At 33.5% G+C, this 22,543-nt stretch overlaps 1 protein-coding gene across 5 annotated transcripts in view; it reads left to right on the forward strand.

The window, feature by feature from the left end:
* Positions 1-4,726: 4,726 nt before the first annotated feature.
* LOC119069955 overlaps positions 4,727-22,543 on the forward strand; it is a 75,480-nt gene continuing 57,663 nt past the window's right edge. For all 5 annotated transcript variants that reach the window (XR_005086437.1, XR_005086438.1, XM_037174184.1 and 2 more), the window contains exons 1-2: positions 4,727-5,133; positions 15,395-16,021. Coding sequence is in view for 3 of the 5 variants with exons in the window: in XM_037174184.1 (XP_037030079.1) it covers positions 15,650-16,021 (372 nt within the window). In the remaining 2 variants the exon portion in view is untranslated. The remainder of the gene's footprint in view (positions 5,134-15,394; positions 16,022-22,543) is intronic.

Here is a 22,543-nt window from a genome sequence, read left to right on the forward strand (position 1 = left end):
AAAAATTCAGGCCTTGGGCCGAAAGTAAATGTCACTGTCATCATTTTACTTTCGCCCCGTGGGCTTGCGTATTTGCAAGCCGAAAGTAAATGTCACTGTCATCATTTTACTTTCGGTCCTCATACGTCACGAAAGCACATGTTCACTTGATTGAAAGTACGCATTGAGTGTAGTGTTGTGTTGACGATAACCAAATGTTTTATTAGCAAGTGAATGTGTGTTTAATGTAATTTTATCTGTTAAATCATTTTTATTTTTATACCAGGGGGCTGCCGTCCCCTGGACCCCCGCGCTTTTCGTCATTTTACAGTTTTTACATCAAATTTTGTTGAGAACTCAACAGTTTCATTAAATTTATGTTTTGTTTCGGACCGAAAATACAAATCTTACGCAGTATTTGGCATAAAAAATAGTATGCATCACTCGGGGCAAAAGTAAAAAAATTCAAATCGTGTGATTGCCGCCCTTGCCTGCGGCGCGAGCTGCAAACTTAACACGTTTGAATTTTTTTACTTTCGCCCCTTGTTATGCAAAATACTATTTCGTCTCATTATGATCCTTACGGCACAAAACGTAGTTCGTGTCTCGTGACGAAAACAGAATTTTTTCAGGACACGTCTTAAGCTTGTCCTACTTTTCATCACTCGTAACGAAAAATACTATTATAGATACGAAAGATATAATAAATGGTTAGGCGAATGAAGTAAAAGATTTTGTAGTAAACACGAAGCGATATTTTCAATAAATGAAGTAACAGATCTAATCATTGTACTATTGGTTAAATATTCAGTTGATCCACGGCAGAGTAAAATGAACCAGGCAGGAGCGGTTCATTTTCGAAACGTCAAATACCTAATACACGGGATGAAAATCAACTCAAATGAACACTGACATAAATTGAAAAATTTTATTCGTAAAAAATATAGGGCCCTAGTCAAACCAGCGCTCCTGCCTAATTAACTTTACTCTGTCGTGGTTGACCATACACTGCGATTAACCTTGTACAGACAGCTGTCATATGTTATCGACAACAATAACAACAGCAACAATAAACGACAAGCTCTAATTAATTAGGTCTTAAATAGCAAAAACCATGTTCAAAACAAATGTAATAAAAGATTTCTGAAATCAATTTCTGAAAATCTTCGATCAAATGAAGTAATAGTTTGATTAGTAAAACTGTTAATATGCTTGCCGTCTGCGACAGGTTAAATATTATTTTATTGGTCGGATAGACTGGGAATGGAGAGGTTCTGGCACCCACATTTAATTGAATTCAGTAAATTCATTACTATATAATAGAATCCCAACTTTTATAAATACAATTAGGATAAGCTTAAGTTATTTTAAATAAATATCAGAAAGACTAAAACATAAGAGACGAAATTCTTTCACAAAAGTTAAATAAAAATCATTGCTGCAACTATCTCATTAATGTTAAGTTCCAACGCTACCGTTCTTCTCTGTCAATTTATTTCCAACTTTATCTTGAAATAATAAAATTATGAAAATTTACACTAAATACAAAGGTCAAGCGAGAGTCAACATGTAGTACATTTACGAATTTGTAGAGAATCTTTTAACCGCATTATTTATTTAAATCAACTGAAGTACATTCATTTACAATTATTAACATTTTACCAAAAACACCCGAAATTGTATTCCACCTTATTCCCTTGACTGAAAGTCAGGGTCTTATGAAAGAAAATACCCTTAAATGTCCGTAACGCTAAGTTCACTTTGATATTTTGAAAATGTTCTACATTGGCAAAAAACGTTAAATACAGAAAACGTCCGTACACTTGTGGACTCGATAACTCAAGTAATTCTTTACCGATTTGCAAAATTTTGGTTTTAATCGACGGAGAATGAAAATCATGAGGTTAAGTTCGTAGATGGGCAATATTGGGGTAATGAGATGGGAGTAATTCTTAAGAGAATTTTATTCCTTGTTACCGCGATAACTTCGTTAATTCCTATCAGATTTTCAAATTTTTTGTATTATTCGACGAAGATTGAAATTCTTGAGGTTGAGTTTGCAGATGGATAATGTTAGAACAACGAGATGGGAGAAATTCTACACAGACGCTTTTCCTTGTGGACGCGATAACTCGAGTAATTCTTTACCGATTTTCAAAATCTTGGTTTTAATCGACGGAGAATGAAAATCATGAGGTTAAGTTCGTAGATGGGCAATATTGGGGTAATGAGATGGGAGTAATTCTTAAGAGAATTTTTTACTTGTTACCGCGATAGCTTCCATAATTCTTATCCGATTTTCAAAGATTTTGTCTAAATTGACGAAGATTGAAACTCTTGAGGCTGAGTTTGCAGATGGATAATGTTCGAACAACGATATGGGAGAAATTCTACACAGACGCTTTCTCTTGTTACCACGCGATAACTTGAGTAATTTTTACCCGATTTTCAATTTTTTTGTTTTAATTGACAGAGAATGATATTGAAGTAGTTAGTTTGGAGTAATTGTAAACATAACTTGTTATACCACGACATTTTTTCAACGGATTTCCAGAAAAATTTCTTATTTGACGAGTTGTGAAATTCTGGATTTCTGGTCTAACAATTAAGAAGTACTTCCCAAAAGAGTTTTTGCTTGCTTGCTTGAGAAACCGATAGCTCGAGTAATTCTCAGAGGCTTCAAAAATCAATTTCGACCAGTAGCATAATTCATGTGGTTAAACTCGAACATTGGAATTTAATTGGACTAGTAATCTGGGATATACGACAATTTTTGCGTGAAATCCGTATTGTTAAAAGAATTTTTTTCGTTCCTAAAATGTTTGAACGAGTGTGAACTTTGCGGCCAGAGCGAAGCGAGGGCCGTAATTCACACGAGTTATATTTTTTCAAGAGGTAGGCAGGAAATACGCCAATTTTAGTAGACTATATAGGAGACTCATATTAGCTGTTAAACGTACCTCGCTGGACCTTCCACTCATAGCGCATGTTTTGTATGTTTTCTGTTATTTGACACTCATAGCGCTTTTTAGGAGACAATATAAAAGACTCGTAATAGAGTAAAATAGTAAAACATCGCTCGCTGGGCCAGCAACTCATAGCTCTTTTTGTTTCTGCAGAAAATTAAATTAAATTTGAGTAAAATGAAGCATGTGATGGCTGCTGTTTTCTAAATAAAAGAGACATTGATTTTTCATGTGAATATAATTTTGTGATCGTTGTTACAAGATATGGGAGAAATTATACTCAGACACTTTTCCTTGTTATCGTGATAACTTCAGTAATTTCTACCCGATTTTAAGTTTGTAGATGGATAATATTGGAGTAGTGAGGTTGGATTATAATTGTAAAAAAAAAAATATTCGACGAGTAAGTGAATCTGGATTTCTGGTTGGACAATCTAGAAGTCTAGAACAATCTTGCTTGATAACACGATAACTCGAGTAATTCTCAGAGGCTTCAAAAATCGCAGATTTGAAAATATTAAGTGTTTTCGACCAGTATCGTAATTCATGTGGTTAAATTCGAACATTGGACTTTATTGGATTGGTAATCTGCGATATACGACAATTTTTGCGTGAAATCGTGTTCTTAAAAGAATTTTTTTTGTTCCTAAAGTGTTTGCACGAGTGTGAATTTTGCCAGAGCGAAGCGAGGGCCGTAATTCACATGAGTTATTTTTTTTTCAAGAGGTAGGCAAGAAATGCGCCACCTGTTCAGCGCTTTTAGTAGACTATATAGGAGACTCATATTAGGAGTAAGACATCGCTCGCTGGACCTTCAACTCATAGCTCTTTTTGTTTCTTCAGGAAATTAAATAAATATAAGTAAAATGGAGCATGTGATGACTGATGTTTTCTTAATAAAAGAGACATCGCCTTTTCGTGTGACTTTAATTTTGTGATCTCAAAAACACCACCTCATTTAAAAATGGTTAGAAAACTAAGGCTGGAATTATAGAAAAAAAAATCCAGTCAAGGGACCTGACCCACCCAAGAGGTGGGGCCTAGTACCAATTTCCACCGAATTATATGTTCATACGGATGTTACCATGTTCATGTACCTAAAAGATTTTAATGGCTTCTTCTTGCTCTTCTGTGCCATTCTTCTTGCCTTTCGATATGATACTCAAACACAATTCACAAAATGTTCTACTCTATTGCTTGTGCTAAGTACTCGTTTTCTCTCGCAAAATGATATAGACTCTCCGTTGTGAACCTTTGTATCAGACGACAGAGTCACGGGAAAGGGGACTAGGGGCGACAAACTATTTCTACTACACACTCTGTGCCATCTATTGCTTTAAAATGATCTTTTATAGTGAGACATGCGTTAAAGTCACTGAAAGTGACCGATTCGCTAATTACATGGCAAATATGGTTGTAAAGGTTCAGAAGAGATTGTAACAGTCACACGATATTCTACTAACACCCAAATTTGGTGTTATAATGTTCGTATATACGTTTATACGTATTTCTATTCCAAAGCATTACCAATCACTAAGTACATGCTGTACCAAGTAAATCAATTGTACCAAAAATGTTTACCACTCCGCGCCAACAAATCGGCGACTTTATACTCTGTTCTGTATGCATATCGTTTTGTTGCACATGCGCTCCAAGTACAATATATTCGATTAAGTACAATGAGAATACCAAAACTCAAACGTAAAAGAGAGAAACAGAGAAACCGGTTTACAATGCGCCACTGAAAGTGCACACGGACATTTTGGAATTTCTCTCCGGAATCATTTAGTTTATTAGTTTACGTCAGCTTCTTGTTAAAGGATGTTCCGTAGTTAGTCTGTTGTCTTGTCTTGTACCTCTAATCACAAATGGAAATCGGTTCTTTGTGAAACGGGTTGTTTTTTATTTGATATATTCCAACTGGAAGAGAGATCACAAAATAACAAACGAAATAAATTAAATCAATTTCGTGTTTACTATTTGATTTTGGTAAAATACCATGACACAGATTACGGATGGGATTGCAATTAAAATGTTTCGGAAATGATTTGAAATGGTAAAATTCGATTGTGAGTGTGATATTGTGCAACTAAAATAAATTTTGTGTTTGAATTTAAATGTGCATACACGAAAGGAATACCAGTGAATTAAATTGTAATAATCTGATACAACATACCATGAGATCGATGTGAGTGATTGATTGATTGTAAATATAAATATATTTTGTTCAAATCATTTTCATTCATACTCTTTGACGTTCGTTGTTTGGTTGTCCTCAAACATGTAAATTGTTCCCACAAAACTAAGAATTGTCTTAGGGATGGATCAATTGCCGAATATTTTATGACAGAAATCGATGTTGTCTAAAATTTGGATTTCTTGAAAAATTTAAAAACTGGTCGTCCGTTTGAACACTTATCAAAAATTCTACTAATCAGCAAGAACAAACTAATGTTCCGAGTGACAACCCTATGTGTTCATTGTTTGGTTGTAAATTTGTAAAGTCGTCAATTAAGAATGTTTAAAGAAAAATTAACTCTGGTTAAAGAGTTTCGATAAAAGCTGAACTCTCCATTTTGGAACGTTTTCGTTGTCTCTCTTCAGCACAAAACCACCTAGCCAATTCTGCAATTCTCTTTTGATGAGAAAGCGAATATACCTGTATTAAAAAAGACAACAAAAACAACAACACAATCCCCACAGACGACATATATATATATATGTGTATAGACGAGAGTTTGTTTTTTTAAACAAAAATATTATAGTTTGTGGTACATCTAAATGAACCAGAAAATGGAGATTAAATATCTTTAAGTGAACGTATATGAATGTGAAACCGAACGTAGTATAATATAAGTCAGAGGAAAAGAAAACATGTTAAAGCATTCTTCATAAAACCCTCAATAAAACCATCCACACTAAAAATGTTAGATTTTTTTCTCCAAATTTCTTTTAGGTTTAACATACCTTCGATTTGATTCGTTTTGTTTTAATGGTCAGTCAGCTTATTCATTCTAATGAGCTGAAATTTTAACTCTATTTTTATGGCATAACCAACGAATTCGGTTCTGTTAACTCATTCATGTCTCATTTTATTATTTGTTGCTCGCAAGGAATGCCAAATGATATGGTCCGCACTTTAGACATGTTGGTTTCGTGTGTGGTAAAATGTTTATGTAAATTTAACAATATGTAAGAAAAATGAACATTTTTGCCGCGATGAACAAACACTTTCAGCTGAACAATATTACACTTAATCATACATGTTCAATAAGAATACTAATTCAACGGCTTGGTGGCTTACAATTCCGATTTGATGCAATTTGTTATTTGATTATTGGATTATTGTTTGCTATCTTGTTATGGAAAAAAGCTGGAAAAATCTGTTACTAGAGAAAAGGTAATATGCCAGCTGAATGGGTAGATAAGTAGTTGGGAATGACGTGTTGATACTTAGTTAATAAATATGTGTTACAATACATCTTGTGTAGCAAGTTTAAACAACACGGTTATTTGGTTTAATGCGCCTGAAATGCTGGAGGTTTCTGTTTACTATAATCCACATCCATTCGTGTTTGACATACCTAGGGGGTGATACTATTCACGCTATTCACATATGTTTTTTGTCAAAGTGTTTTGGAGGTGAACTACACTGACTGTACATGTACAAGAGCCTATAATTCGATAAAAACAGTCACTCAATCCCTTTTAATTGAAATGTTTATCTGCAAATAAATTGTTTTGCTAAGGTAGTGACGTTAGTGAACAATAGTGATCCACGAGTTTCTTCTATTTCTCATAAATCTTTGGACCTCTACTCTCTTGTCTAAAGTGACGTCCTTTATTTAAGCTAAACATTTCAATCTTATATGACAATCAATCTGTGACTGCGATTTTCAGCTTTTCCATTTACGAGACCTACGTATCACTTTTAGCCTGCGAAAACAAACCCATTTTCTCAATGTGAAACGAGGAAAAAGAGTGACGAAAGTCGTCAAATGTGTTTTGCTCTTTAGTACATGGTAATGCTTGTTAGGAATTATATCGACTTAGACGAGTATGTGAAGTCACTCGATTATAAATCGTCTATCTCGTGACAAACTGGCGTAGACATTTAAACACAATGAAATTTCATTGTGTTTTTAGGAGATACGACAGTTTGTCACGAGATAGACGAAATGATCGAGAAGGCTAATCGAACGGAAAGAATCTAAGAGAACGAAAATTTAGTCAAAACTGTATCTTGTGAACAGAGAGTTCGTGGAGACAGCATTCCATCATTTCACTTCACTTGATCAAAGTAATTACGAAGAACTTCTTCATTATAAAGAATCGGGCCGCAATCTATTGACTAGTGGCCAAAAAGAATTTGTTCTGCTGGCTTCATGTTCAATATACTCGAGCACGTAACAACAGCAGATTTTCACAGTCTGTGCTCGAAACTTAAATCCCTTCCCTCAAAATATATAACCGATTGATTGTTATCAAAAAAATCTGATTCATTCTATCACCCGAGTTGCATGCTTCATGCAAGAAGATCAACATATCTCATGTTTAACGTAAAATTTTTCGCGTTGTTGTCTCCTCTAAATTTTTTAAATTTAAAAACTCGAAATTTTTCATTACACATCTACCTCCTAAGCAAAGTTAATATATTTTTGCAGCAAGAACATATATACCATCCATCTTGTTCTATAAATTTCATTTGAGTAAAAACAGTATCTCGAGCAACCAATGATCCAAGAGATGTTGTACCACCTGTTATACTTGAATTTTGTCTTTTGCTGGCGTTCAAACCTTTTCAAAGATTATTTAAATTTAGATTTTCCTTTAACTGCACATTATTTCAACAACGTTTGCAAGAAAAATGTTAGCAAACCCCTACACAGAGCACAGTTGTTTTACATTTTAGAAATTACAACTTTCAATCTGTACCAGTCAGCGTACCTACCTACTTTCGAGAAATTTATGACAAATTTTTTGTTATCGTTGAAGAATTTAAACCACAAGCTCTCCTACCTAATTGCTTTTAGGAAAATGAATAAAATACACGGGACAGGCAACGATGTGCCGTAAGGTTCGTACATATGATCCTATATTATGTATAAAATACTCCTCCACATCGAAATGATGTGCAATAAAACTTTTGAATTGTAACAGAATGATTTCAAAAGTTATCGAGATAAACCGCGATAAGCAGCCGTAGCCAGTGAAATGATTTTTACTCGAAGCACACAACCAAAATTATTATTATTACTTCAAAATCCCGTCTCCTAATGCAGATATCCCCATCTTTCTGTACATTGTACATTATGTATTCAAACTCTCAAGCATTAAGTCTTGTTCTCCTTCAAAAGCAAACGGACAAGTTAAATTCTTATAAGATCATTTCAAATGACTGGGATCGTGCATTTTACCATATAAATGATGATATTCAGTTATCATGGGTACGGAGATCTAGGATAGAATACATTTGCGGTTAAATAAATTTAAGTGAATGGTCAACGTAAACGTTCTTCTCTTTGTCACGTACAGCTTTATGGTAAATTTATCAGTCTTCTGTTACAGTCAGCCAAGGCGCAAATAATATAAATTTTTTATTGTTTAACGAAACTGTTTCGGAGTTTGGAGATGTATACCAGCTTTTTACGACTCACATTATCAATTCCAATCTAAATGTTGAGGTTGGATGATATACGGTGAGTGCATGAAAATGTTATAACTTTTCCTATTATTGAATTAACAGAATAAAATGCTGAGCGGGGCACAGAACATTATCCAATTACTACAGAGAGTTTAGACAAAAATGATATATTTCGAGCAGACGAACACTGGTGAATGAAAATGTGCAGAGTGGAGGGTTGGGAGAGCTGAAAATCTCAGTATGCAACGGTGTGAGAGTCTCACCGTTTGTTTGTTTGTTTATTTCGATTAATATACAGGCCACTTCCCTAATTCCATTTTAACCGTTAGACATACAAATGTCTAGGCAGACGAAATTCTCTTATAAGTCAGATGTTACTTCACTAGAATCTTTAGTACCTCTCATTGGAACGGAATCCTTAATTTCAGACCCTATTTTCGAGAAAATACATTTTTTTTAAATTCTCGTTTTTCTCGAAATGTTTTTCAAGAAATTCGAGAAATTCAAGAAAATTTTTTCTCAAAAGTTGACTCTTTCTTTATCAGAATCTTTCTTCTCATCACAATAGATCCGGTATTTTTACTACCCAACCCATAGACTATCGATAGCCAGAACGTTACTATCCATATTATAGACTTTTGTTTTGGTTCCAATTTCAAACTGCACGCAAAAATAAATAAAATTCTCGACGTTACTTGAAATTATTTTCACTTTTAAATTAATTAATGACATACCTCGACTTACAATTAAGTGCTACAAGCACGCGAAAATTCATTCAATGCTAAGTTATTGTACTTAAAGTATAAGTATATTTCGACATATAACCCGAGTACATCGAGTGCTTAATTATAGCAACAACAAAAAATATTTCCCATTAATTCAAACAAAAGCAGCACCACCGAAAAGATGTCACACCAACATTCATTTCAAACACAATAAATTGCCATCAACTTCCCGTATGTATTTCGAATGCAGTGATCTGATTAATAGATAAATTAAATTCGCAGATGAGTTTACACTCATCCTGACTACATCGTACATTAAATATATTCCGTCGTAGATTATTTTAATTTAATATTAAGCTGCCATCTTTACTCTCGCAAAAAAATATTATTCGTTGATGTGAAAAAATTAGGGTGAAGGGCGTCATAAGGTAACGATAAAATATAAATAACCGCTGTCAGGTAGCAGAGGAATAGTGGCTGAGAGCTTATTGCATATTAAGCGTTCGTAATTTCATATTTTTTATCACATAAATTACCTAACTATAGTCATTTTAGAGAGTCATTTAAGACATGATTCCCGTCCAATAAGATTAGTACATTTTCGTTTATTAACCCTAAAAATTGCGACACCTGTTATTAATTTTGCAGACATTTTTCTTCAAGCCATTCTTGAAAACACCTTACAAGATGAATGGATAAAATAAAAATTGAAATAAAAATTCAAGTTGGACTTTCTTTCTCAACAGTTTTTTTTTGTTTTGTTCGGTCTGCGACAAAACTGTAATTTAACGTTATTTGTGCCGTACAATAGCTGGAATGGAAGCAAACATTGTGGACATTATTAAACCGTCTTTGTTTAATCACTCCGTTATACCCTAAAAGTTTTTGCAATTTTCTTCTATATAACCCAACCACTAACGCTTATACACATCTTCATTGTCATTTTAATTATTACAATATAAATATCTCAGCCAAAGTATGCATATTATCTATAGATGTAATTCACATGCATTTACTATATTATACTCTGCATTCTGTCATTGTCTGAATAAAAGGAATGAGGTCTGTGTTTACTTTTCGATAATGATTATTCTATCACCATGGACTTCTAAATTAAATATTTTATCAAATTTATTGTAAACATTTTTGGATTGATTATACACTGGCGTAGAATACACATTCATTCTCTACTGCATCATCGTTTTCCATTTTGAATGTATACAGCGTGAGAAAATGAAGATTTCACATTTTCAACGATAACAATATGGCCCAAGCTACTACAAGCATATATGCAGTGTTGCAATAGTTTCACTTTTTCCCTTTTACGAACAAAAGTGGAACTACGATTGTAACGCTGACAGAAAATCAATTCAAAATGTCAATAAGGGTTCTTACATATACGTAAATCTCCTAGCATTGGTAATGTTTGTGGACTTGTGACTTCTTATTTTTCATAGTCTGTATTTTCAATTTTTTTTTGTTGCATGCTCATTTGTTCTTCCTTTTTTTAAATTAAAAACGTGACTCACTCCATCATACTGACTGGGTTCTTATTTTTAATCCACAAAAATATGCAACTCTTTAATGATGACGATATAAAAAGTTCACTTCCTTCTGTTCATTGATTTAAAAAAAATGAAATTGAGATGGGGCCTGACATTGTTTTAGCCATAAAATTGTTGATATTAATCATAATCCATCATAATTGCAACGATTTTTACGTTAAGTATGTGGGCGGGTCAAATTTACATTTTTTGTATGAAATTATCAACGGAAATTCACCCGTAGACCCCACAACACATAACAACATGAACAAAACACTGCGTGTTAATAAACAACGTGTTTTTAGTGTAACACAATGTTCACAATTTTGATTGACGTTGTAGTTCCAACAAAGTTCACAAAGTCGAATTAAATGGTTGTTAAGTACACAAACACATACACATTATGTATGCAACCACTTGCTCTACGGAGATGAAAATTATGCATAAAAACATTTCAATTTTATTTAACTCATCTGAAGTTTTCTGTTGTACTTGAGGCTTGTAAAGAAAATATATCAACAAGATCAATCACAAAGTAAAGAAACTTTTCTGTTTGCTTTCATTTTATCGATGACTTTGAACAACGTTAACTTTTTCATTATTTCGACAGTCGTCTACAGTTTAGAACTGTATACACACAGCAATATATCAACAATTTGTACGGGTTGTACTTTTCAAAAATAGAAAAGAAATCCGTGTCAGAAGTTTCCCGAAAGGAACAAGAATTTTTACAATTTATTATAACAAATGAAAAAAAGAAACAAACCTCATTCCCTCCAGTTGAACCGCTACATTACAACATTTCAAAGCTTTCATTACGTTTATTTTGTCCTCTTTTTTTGTTGTTTTTCATTACTTTCCATGCATCGGTAAAAATTAGTAATTTATAGGTATGGTGATACAGGATAATACCCCCGCACTCCGGTCGTGTTATTAATGCTTAATGTGGTACCATTTATATACAAAATGAAGGATAATTTTCGCTTCATTTGTTGTTGTTGTTTTTTATTTGGTGTGCCACAATCAACCAGTAACACTCATTTATTGGGAGCATTGAAGGCATATCAAATGAAAAATAATAAACCGATTGAAAAATTATTATTTTTAGTTTGAGTGGCTAAATGTTTTATATTAAAAAAAACGAATTCGAATTGATAGAGCCACATATTCGTTGATGTGTAATTTTTTTTATCTCGTTCATAAAAAAAAATTAAATAAATAAAAGGTCAATATTATGAAAATTCCTATAAATAAATTGTTGCTGATAGCGCGCCGCACAGTTTTTATTTTATTCAGCAATTAAATGGTTTTTATTTTTATCTTTAATAGACGTTAATTTATTTGATTGTTTGGAAATGATCCATATACAAATTCTCTACGATTTCACAACGAATACGAAAATAAACTCGAGTGAATTGTTGAACTTTTATTGTTTGATCTTACAGTTTTATCTAAGTTCCTACCGCAAAAAAAGTTCCTATCATTTTGTCAATATTGTAACAAGTTTAAAGTTCTTTTCGTTTTGTTTGTTCATTCTCTGTTCGTGACTCATCCATTGTTCGAGCTAATATTCGCCAAATGCGGCTCAATCAAATGATTTTGACGGATTGGTCCCCGTTGTGGCACAAAATGGATTTTTCTTGATATTTTCATTATTTTAATCAAAAGTCTACCTCATGAAAGAAATAATCCAAATTCAAACAATATAAGCTGGGGTAAATCACATGCAGGGGTTCCACTTGCACTTCCTTTGCTGTGTGAAGAGCACGCTGTTATGAAGTTTTTTTTTAACGAATAATCTGTAATCGACGTTCCTGCGCTTGCGCTATACTAATACATACTTTGACCTAATACTTTTGTTGAATTGAATAAATTGAATCACTGACAGGTCTCTGATAACTGACGGTGTTCACGCAGCGAGACGATTGATGCTTCGTCGTCAACTGAATGACGAATGCTTTTCAATGTTGGTTTAGGATCATTGAAACGATACACATTAGTAATATCAGATGCCAATTGTGTATTTTGGGAATCCCACGTCGAGTTCGGGAGTCACTTTAAGCAGACTGAACTTGTAGTTGGTCGCAAAAACAATACTCAAATTTTAACATTAAACGACAGCAAAGTACGAAAGACTTCGTTAGCAGTAAAAATGCATAATTTAGTCGATTCACAAATTTGGTCGTTGTCGAAAGATTTAAGCGATCAGTTTTAAAACGTTGTTTGATTCAGTTATTCAGACTAAGGGGTAAAAGAAACGAAACATGCAATAGTAGCAGAAAAATGTCAAAATTCCAACGACTTTCCAGGGACCACTTTATCCCTTTATCCCCAGTGGGACCTCTGACTTTGATGAATAATGCTCATAAACACTAAACGAACAAAAAAAGAAGTGAATTTGAGAGCTAATTTCTATTTACTTAACTTATTGCATTTTCGTTTTGAAGTGCGTGTTGTATGCATACAGTGTCTTGTGTGTAGCCATGTAATATACATGGAAAATTCTTTTTCCTGCTCCAATATTAAAGCAATCGACAGTCAAGTTATTTAAAATATTTTATTTCTATTTTAGGGTGGCAAAACTGACATAGTACGTAAGTGGGGTGGCTGTGTGAAAATATTTAACAGAATCCCTTTGAACTTTTATCCTTCATTTATTGGATTTTCATACTTAATTGTGTGCGTGTGTGTCTGTGTATTTTGTGTGTTACATTCATGTATCGTTTATAATGCACAGGGAAAAAAATGTATTCCATAGTCTCCTCGTCTGCTATATATATTACCCTCGCTCGTTGTATTCACGCGTAGGGAATAAATATGCGAAAAGCGTATTTCATCATTATCAGTTTTATTCGGTATGTCTATAGTTAGGTGAAGGGTGAAAAAGTGCTGAATCTTATAATAGAAGCTAATGAAAGTACAAGTATATACTCCCCCGTTCTGTATATCCCAAGTCGTAAAATGTATCTAGATATATTATCTGGTATGTGTGAGTGTGTGTGTGTTTGTTCGACACTGTCTAGGTTAAAAAGCTCTTGAGATAATCCATATCCATACGTTTGTTTCCTGAACTAGACTCTTAAAGCTTCTAAAATGTTAAAGCTGTTTTTCTATACAAAATACATTGAATTAAATAACAATTTCACACTCACGAAATTTCGATGGATACAAAATGGTATTAGAGAAAGTTTTTAACTATACACCACCTTGGTATAATTCAATTAAACAGCGATAGACTTAATACAAATTAATAATACTGCAGCTTTAAGAAGTTGAAGAATGATGGTATTTGTAGTATGTTTAAGTGGAAAGTTATTTTTGTCTGGTACAGTTTTATCAGCAACTCGTCCATTTTCGTTTAGAAACTGTCGAGTGTTATTCGACAGTGCTGTGACTCGTGAAAATTAACACTAGGATCAGACAATAATTCAATCGGAAAAATGCAAAGTTGGTAACTGTTTTTTAAGCTTTTATTTAAATTCTGGAATTAATCGTAAACAGAGATAGAATTGAGTTATTTTGTATCCTCTTAAGGTTGCCCAATCTGCATCTTTAATTTTTTTTGGCGATGGTATCGCTGTATAATCACTAAACCTTTAACATTTTTTAAATCGCCCTTTGTTTGACTATCTCTTTATTCCATCAGTTTTGACATACACTCCGCTATATAATCTAAGACGCTGCCTTAAGTGCAACTGATTAGTTTTTGTCGTCATTATCAATAACAGATGATTAGCCGTTTCTAGAACCTCTCTTTTCCGACATGTTTGCGTTTTTCTGAAATCTTACAATCTTTTCGTTTTGTTGTAATTTTCTGTTATAAAGACGGATTTTTTATCAACCTATATGTATGATTCGTTGACATTTATAATGCGACCTTTGCAGAATATCAATTTTTCGGCTTTACAGCAAATTCACAAATACGCTGATCGAGTTCAGAGGAAAATAGAACAGCTACAAAGTTACTGATGTAATCATCGAGATCTGACTGTATCCTTCGACATCGCAAGAAATTTTATCAACGGGTCGAATTTCTAACGAACATAGCCACAAGTACCGAGACCCAAACCAACCCGATTTCTCGGAAAATCGGATGCCAGTTCGTCTCAGGTTCAAGACTAATAACATCCCTTTCAGTAGAAAATACGATTTTATTCAAGTGCCTTTGTAAAACCATGCACTTATTCAACAGATGGACTACCACCTTTACTTATACCAGCAGCTATTATCTTATTATTCCAAGTAGTAGTAACTTTTATCGTCACCGGTGTGAAACGTTTTTACACATTCAGCTGTTTATCACCCATATTTAGAATCGGCACACTATCAATGAAGTGTCATAAACAAATATTATTTTTTCGCATAAATTTAAGAATTTCTATTGTTACGGTCACAGCAGTATATGACAGGAAACTGGAAGTTTTATTATGTTTGTCGTTCTTCATGCACCACACTCATCAATGTGTATACTAACTTTGAAATGTATTTTTTGTGTTACGTTTATTGTCAACAAATTTTTTTCTTTCTCTCTTTCAGCGTAACACTCCAAACAGCGATGACTCATTCGTACCAACAAGCAATATCAAGTTAATTATGCAACAAAACATCAAATACCCTACATACAGGATATAATAAAAATTATTATTAATAACAACACAATAAAAATCAAGCAAAACAAATAACAAAAAAAACTTTAAATAAGCAGAAATGTAAGGTATAAAAATTGAAATAAAAAATTGAAAAAGAAAACAACAAAAAAATAAAAATAAAAAAAGTGCAACAAAGTAAATCATGGCTGCTAGTAATATTGTTTGCGAATGGTTACGTGCGCTAGGTTTGTCACAGTACGCGGAAAGTTTTCTCGACAATGGCTACGACGACCTGGAAATTTGTAAACAAGTTGGCGATCCTGACCTGGACGCAATCGGTGTAACAACACCACAACACAGACATAAATTATTGAAAAGTGTTCGTCAATTGCGTGAAAATGGGGCAGCTAGTGTTTATTTTATGCTTAGCGGTGATAGTGATATAAGTATTTTACACGACAGTGATGAATTGCTTAGCGGACGAGATACGCCGCCGAATGGATTAGATGCGCTACTTATCGAACAATTAGGTGCAGATGGGGTACGGCTAACCGCACATCCGTATTCGACACCGGTATGTATTCCCGATATAATATTTCAATGTGTTTGAATTTATTTTTATTTTATTTTTTAATTGTGTCTCATTTGGCTGTGTTGTCTGCACTAAATGTAAGCTGGAACGGTAAACAAAACTGCTACATACTTTTACTCTTACCGATTTCATTCTTTTTTTAACCATTTACAAACATTTGAACCGAACAAACGAAAAAAAAAACAGAAAAAAATAAAAAGCCATGAATTGTTCACCTGTAACTGGAATATTCACTCTTAATCAAACGTATCAGCTTTTTAATCTTCGGCATTTCATTGTGTCTTTTGATGTTGCTAATAATATTTTCGTGTTAATGGTGTGGTTGCCTTTCATTTGATTGATAACAGATGGCCTTATAAAAGATCCTAATTAGTAGCGGAAATAAGGTATACACAACGCATTTCTTTTCAACTGTAAATATTTTTTTTTTGTTTGTAAAAAACCACACACACAAACAGAGTCAGTCGTTAACATTTTAAGTGTTACAATGCGGTTAGCCAAGATGAAGGAGTGTATACTGGATTGTCTGTTCGTTTATGTATATTGTGTTAATGTCAGGGGATTTTTTTTAGGTAATTGGAGCAACATAAACACACATTGTACAAATAGAAGCATTCAAACGGTATATATAGGAAATATTGTCAGACTAATGGCACAGGGTAAAACATTATCCGATAGAGCCGCTAACAATTTCATTGTTCGGTGAAATGTGTAAATTCCATGACAGAAAAAGCAATTAAAAATGTATGTTACGCTGGTGATCACGATAACTTTCAATTATTTCTAAATGATTTTGATGAAACCAGGGCTGCCGCGTTTTTGTAAAAGCTATCGCTATTCAAAATTTAATTCAACCGCTACGACAGTGAAATGGGGTTACATTCTTTATTCCGTAATTTGCTGCACAGTAGTGACCGAATAGCGATATGAAAAGTTTTTATTTCCCACATTTATTGTAGACTTTCTCAGTCCTATCACGGGATTTTAGCTGGATGACCAGAGTAGCATATAAGAGATTTAACTGTGTAGTTTAACAAACCAACCGGATTCTTCCGTTCTGAAATCTTCAAAGTCTTCATTTCCACTTACGAAAAAAGTACTCCGCTTTTTCTCAGATTACACTTTAAACAATAGAAAAGAGGCGTGGTTTCGACAAAGAGTGTGACAAGGGAATATAATTGTGATTATTGACACCCTCAGCACTATACAAATACCAACAAAATAAGAATTATTAACTGTCGGAACGATTCGTTGAAATTGGCAGGTCACAAGTTCGTATTTTCTATGATTTTATTGCCTTTTTCGAAAACACTAAACACTTTTGCTTGTATTTTACATTAATTTACTTCACATCACCACAAAATTTATTGAAACACCAACAAAATCAACAAATATTCAGTAAATGATGCATCGATGCATCCAGCCATAGAGTTACACTCGAGAGTTGGCGAAATGGCGCTTTTCTATGAAAATGCTACTTCTAAGAGGAAACCAGGATTTTGGGTGTCGATGCTTCTAATAATTGTATTCTTGTGGCCAGAAGCTGTTGTTTTTACTGCTGTTACATGAGTACTGCCTGACATTTTGTGTCATTGAATTTGTGTTGTTGGTTTAAATTTGTGAATTTTCGTTACAGTTGTTGAAATAATAAATTTTGGGAACAAATTTCACTAAAGTAAATCGTGAAAATTTGTCGAATTATAGTGAAAAATTTTTGACTAAGAATTTCTTAGTAAGAAAGACGTTTAGTGACAATATGAATTGGTGCAGTCAACGGTTTCACAGTAAAAATACCACAAATTTCATTCAAGAATACTAACAAATTGGTTGCAGATCAACATATGACTCAGGGTTGATAAATACTACAAAGATAGGATTGTCCATGTAGTGGCCACATGGATAGATGATAAAACGACAAAACGCCATCTCGCCAACTCTCGAGTGTAACTCTATGGTTTCAACGATTTTTTGTTTTTGTTTTGTTTCAATTTAGATTTGTATTTATACGAGATGCGAATTTGTTTTATATTTTATTTCTGAGCTGATTTTCCAGATCTAATAGGCGTAATATAAATAATTCGAAGTAATTCATCAATTATCAAAAAAAAATTAATTCTCACAAACCAACTCCTGAAATAATGTATTTTGGAACTTCTTCCTCGGGGGGCAAATGTACTTGTAACTACAACTTTCCGGGTGGTTAGGCAATAAAATAGCGTACATGGAATGCTTGGAAAGCATTCATCACTCGGGATGAATTGTGATACTTGCGAACTCACTCGTGTGTTTTTAAGCAACGAGCTTTGGAAACAAGTGTAGAAATTTCATATCCGAGCTGTAGGCGAGACTACACGAGTCAAAATAACAGTTTCCAAACCTCGTTGCTTAAAAACATACTTGTGAGTTCGGAGTTCGTTGGGGCGGAGTTGCAAAACTGTGACAGGGTCTACAAAATTGCTAATTTTGCATTTTACAAATTTTGTGAGCGACATCGCTTTTTTTTAAATTTATTTGGAGATTCGACATTCTTCTGGCAAACGAAGGGTTTACCTGAATTATTGTGTCCATTACACAAAAAAACGGTTCCAATAATTTCGAATGGACTGAAACTGACTGTCTTACTATTAGGGCCGATTAGGACTTATTTAATTAAAAAAGTTTTTTTTAGTTCACCCGGTGAAAACATAGTCCCTTCAACCAAGGATATTGAATTGTTATATTGTTGCAAAAATGTCTTTCGATAGGAAACTAATTCGTCATCTGTTAGGTACAGTTTACATCATGCTGTAAAGCATTGCTCAACGAGTCTCTTCTTACAAGTCCATGACATAATTTCATAGATTATATTCCTCATATGTAGCTGCTGATGTAAAGCTTGAGGCCAGAATCCAACACAAATTAGGCAACGACAAATTTTATGTGAAAGGCGAACTATTCTTTGTTACTGATTGTACAATGTACATAATATACCTGGATTCGTACATCAAATGTATCCGTTCGTAGTCTGTTTCCATGTGTTTGTGATTTTTATTGCCTGTGGCATTCCATTACGTACCGTGTGTATCCTGATGCGGTGTCATGAGCCGCATAATAAAGATTAATATCCAAAGAAGAAAGTCCAATTTAAGTTTACCGAGTACCTAAATGCATTTCCGTCAACTCTGATAAAATGGAATGGCTCAAAAATGACAACCATCAACCTCTCTATTATCATTGTGTGTCCCTGTTATAATGGGAAAAAGGTTGATAGGTTGACTTTGATGGAAATCGAATAATGGTGTTGTTGGCTGTCAATTTTATTATCAAGAATACGTACAATACCGTACATGTATACGTCTATCTTCCGGTAATGTTTATTCATACACTGCTTGACAATGAATTCGAAATTGTACACATAATCATGTAAGAGTAGGTGAAGGAATGTTGTATAGTACTTAGCGTAATTGTCTTCGTGAAGGGTTTCGTTTCACATATAAACGCAAACACTTCACTTAACACTAATGAAGAAATGACGGAAAATTTGCACGCTTCGTACCAGCCAGGTTCTATGGAAATGAAGTCAACTTTCCCATTACGTGGGATTATTTAAAAACATACAAAAAAAAACAATCTGAACCGTGTTCATCGATCAAGCGCGCTTAATGTTTTTTGTGTACGCCTAACAGACAGTACCATATATGTACATCCATACATATGTGTGTATATCCTCTATTGTACTGCCAGTGTGTTCACAAACTCTACATTTTATACATATTTACTACAGTTTTTTTTGTGATGTTTCCTGGTTCAATAAAATGTAGGTTTTTGTGTACTTGAATACGGAAAATATTGACAATTGATTCCAATAAATTATTTCAAATTGTTTGTGTATAAGAGAGTTACTTTTTATTACATTACCCCCAAAGTTAACGTTAAATCGGAAAAGATATTGCATGATAAAAGTACATAAATCCCTAAAACTTCTTATTATTTACGTATATGTAATAACCCCAAAAAAAAGAAAAGGAAAAAAATACTTCTGCACGATGAGGAGTCGTCTGTCCCGGAAAAACATCACACTATAGTAAGGTAGCGAAAGTTTTTCAAACATTTAAATTTCGTATCTGGCCTGCCTTTTCCCAACACTGCAACATAATTCAATATTTAATATTTTATATGTTGCGACGCTCGCCGGCTGACGTCCGTAACATCGACAATATTATACGAATTATTTGTCTGGTTTTACGTTTTCCTACACTCTCACTTTCACATACACAAGAATGAAAAATGAAAATTGCCATGTACAATGTAAATTTGTTTTTGAATTATGTTTGGATAGCTTGATCGAATAAAATGCATAGTTTTGTTTGGTCGCTGTTGCTAGCATGTAATCTAATTCAGACTCTTCCCAGTCTCTTCGAATTTGAAAAAAAAAAAACAAGAATCAAACTATTCCGTCTATCTGATATCTATTCGATGAATGGAATAGCAATTTGAAATGCAAGATACCTGTTCTGTGTTCAGCCAGCAGAAATATAGAAATACACAAGTACCATTTTCGATGTAACAAATTTTCCATCAATTGGAAGGAAAAAATATATTTTCTGTCATTTAAAATAAAAATACTTCGTACATCAACTCGGTATCGATGTCACTGTTAAATCTCGACTCTTCTTCTCTTTTTTTTAACTGTGTGTGCCAGTCACACCGAATACTGCCACTACTTGATTTATTAATTTAATCATTATAAGTCGATGACTATGGCAGGATTACGTTCTGAAGTGACAAAATATATTACCGAAACGAAAAACGAAGCCCATGAAACACACGGCATTTAAAATAAAATACATTATTCGTTGTGAGTGACTCTACTAAAGTCTTGAAATGTCTCGAAACGTCTAGTGAACTTGTGCACGACAATATCATATATTGTACAAAATATATATGTATAATGTGGGTAATGTGTAGCATTGCCGGCATGTATTTTATTTACTACGAATTTAAACAAATCAAATCGTATAGATTTTCTCAAATAAAAAATAAAATTTATTTATCAAAAGGGAATTTCACCGAATAAGCTTGGAACATACATTATGTTGTGGAAAAAGCATATAACATCCATGTTAGAATGTTGCAGAACGAAAAAAAAAAAAATTGGCAGCCAAATTTATTTTCCATCAACTCAGCAATGATGGGTTTTAAATGTTTTTGAAAGGAATTGCTTGTGATTAATGTAGCATGGAATAACTTCCGATCAAATCGAAATTGCGATTTTTTATCCTTCTCGTTCTACAAAAGCCGATTTTTATCTATTTTTATAGCCGTCACGTAAAAATCTATTTTCTGTGTGGTTATAAAGGGCAAATAATCGAGAAAACAAAATTTTAAACATAGAGATGGTAGGCATTCACTCAACAGGAATAGAGAGAGCTCGGGTAAAAAGTGGTAGTAATGAAAATTTTTCAATTAGACATAAAAAAAGCCCCGAAAATGAATCTAACCGAAAAACTGAAATTTATTTTTGTTTGGAAATGTATAAATTTTCCGGATATAATACGAAATATTCGAGAATAATTTGATTTTCGTGAATGCAAAATATTCTTTCACTTTTTTATATATTTTTTTGCGTTGTCGTTGTTGTATTTTTGTCGAGTAAAACTTTTTTTTTTAGTTTTTATTCGGTGAAGCGATATTTGATTGATTTGTCAGCTTTTCGAGGTTGACTGTGAACAATAAACCATGAAAATTGGTTATCTATATTGCACATCGCATTTTCGGTTAGCACGAATTAAGCGTAATCGCCAGGCTTTGTTTTCAGTTTAAGTTGAACATTTTGTCAAACGCTATTGTTTTCTAAATGTGCTAGGGTTTTTCATCAATATTTAAACGATCATACGCATGCAGCCATTATTCCCTTGCAAAACTTATAAATTGAGAATTATAACAACGGACAATTTCAAGTTATGTTGTTTATTCCACCCGCAATATTCACATTGCTTCGCTTTACATACTTGTGATACGGATTAGTAACGGTAAAAAGATCAATTATTTATATTCTCGCACTGGGACTGTACCCATCGATTTATATATATGATTTATCCGAAAATCAGCATACCATCCTCAAGGTATATTTCACATTCAATAATAATTCAAATTTCGAGTTTGATCCGGGAACGCACTGTACAATGTACAAGGATCAATGTTGATTCTAGTACTTCAGAGTATTTAACGAAGCGAATATGGACATAAACAAAAAGATAAAATTACAAACAAAGCTCTGAAACGTTATCTGACTCACTCGGCTCCAAATCTGTTGAAAATTGCCCACTTGCTTAAATAACGGTTGGACAATGAACGTTTTACGAAAATGCATTTTTTCATAATACTTTAAAACTGTTGCGGCCAACAGTGTAGTCGAGAATTAAAAAACTGACTTCATAATTTGATCATCACATCCCACGGAAAAGTTACCCAAAATTTACTACATAATGAGCGACAACTATATTTAAAAAAAGTGTAGTCTTT

This window comes from Bradysia coprophila (assembly GCF_014529535.1).
Source record: "Bradysia coprophila strain Holo2 chromosome X unlocalized genomic scaffold, BU_Bcop_v1 contig_416, whole genome shotgun sequence".
Lineage (NCBI taxonomy): Eukaryota > Metazoa > Arthropoda > Insecta > Diptera > Sciaridae > Bradysia > Bradysia coprophila.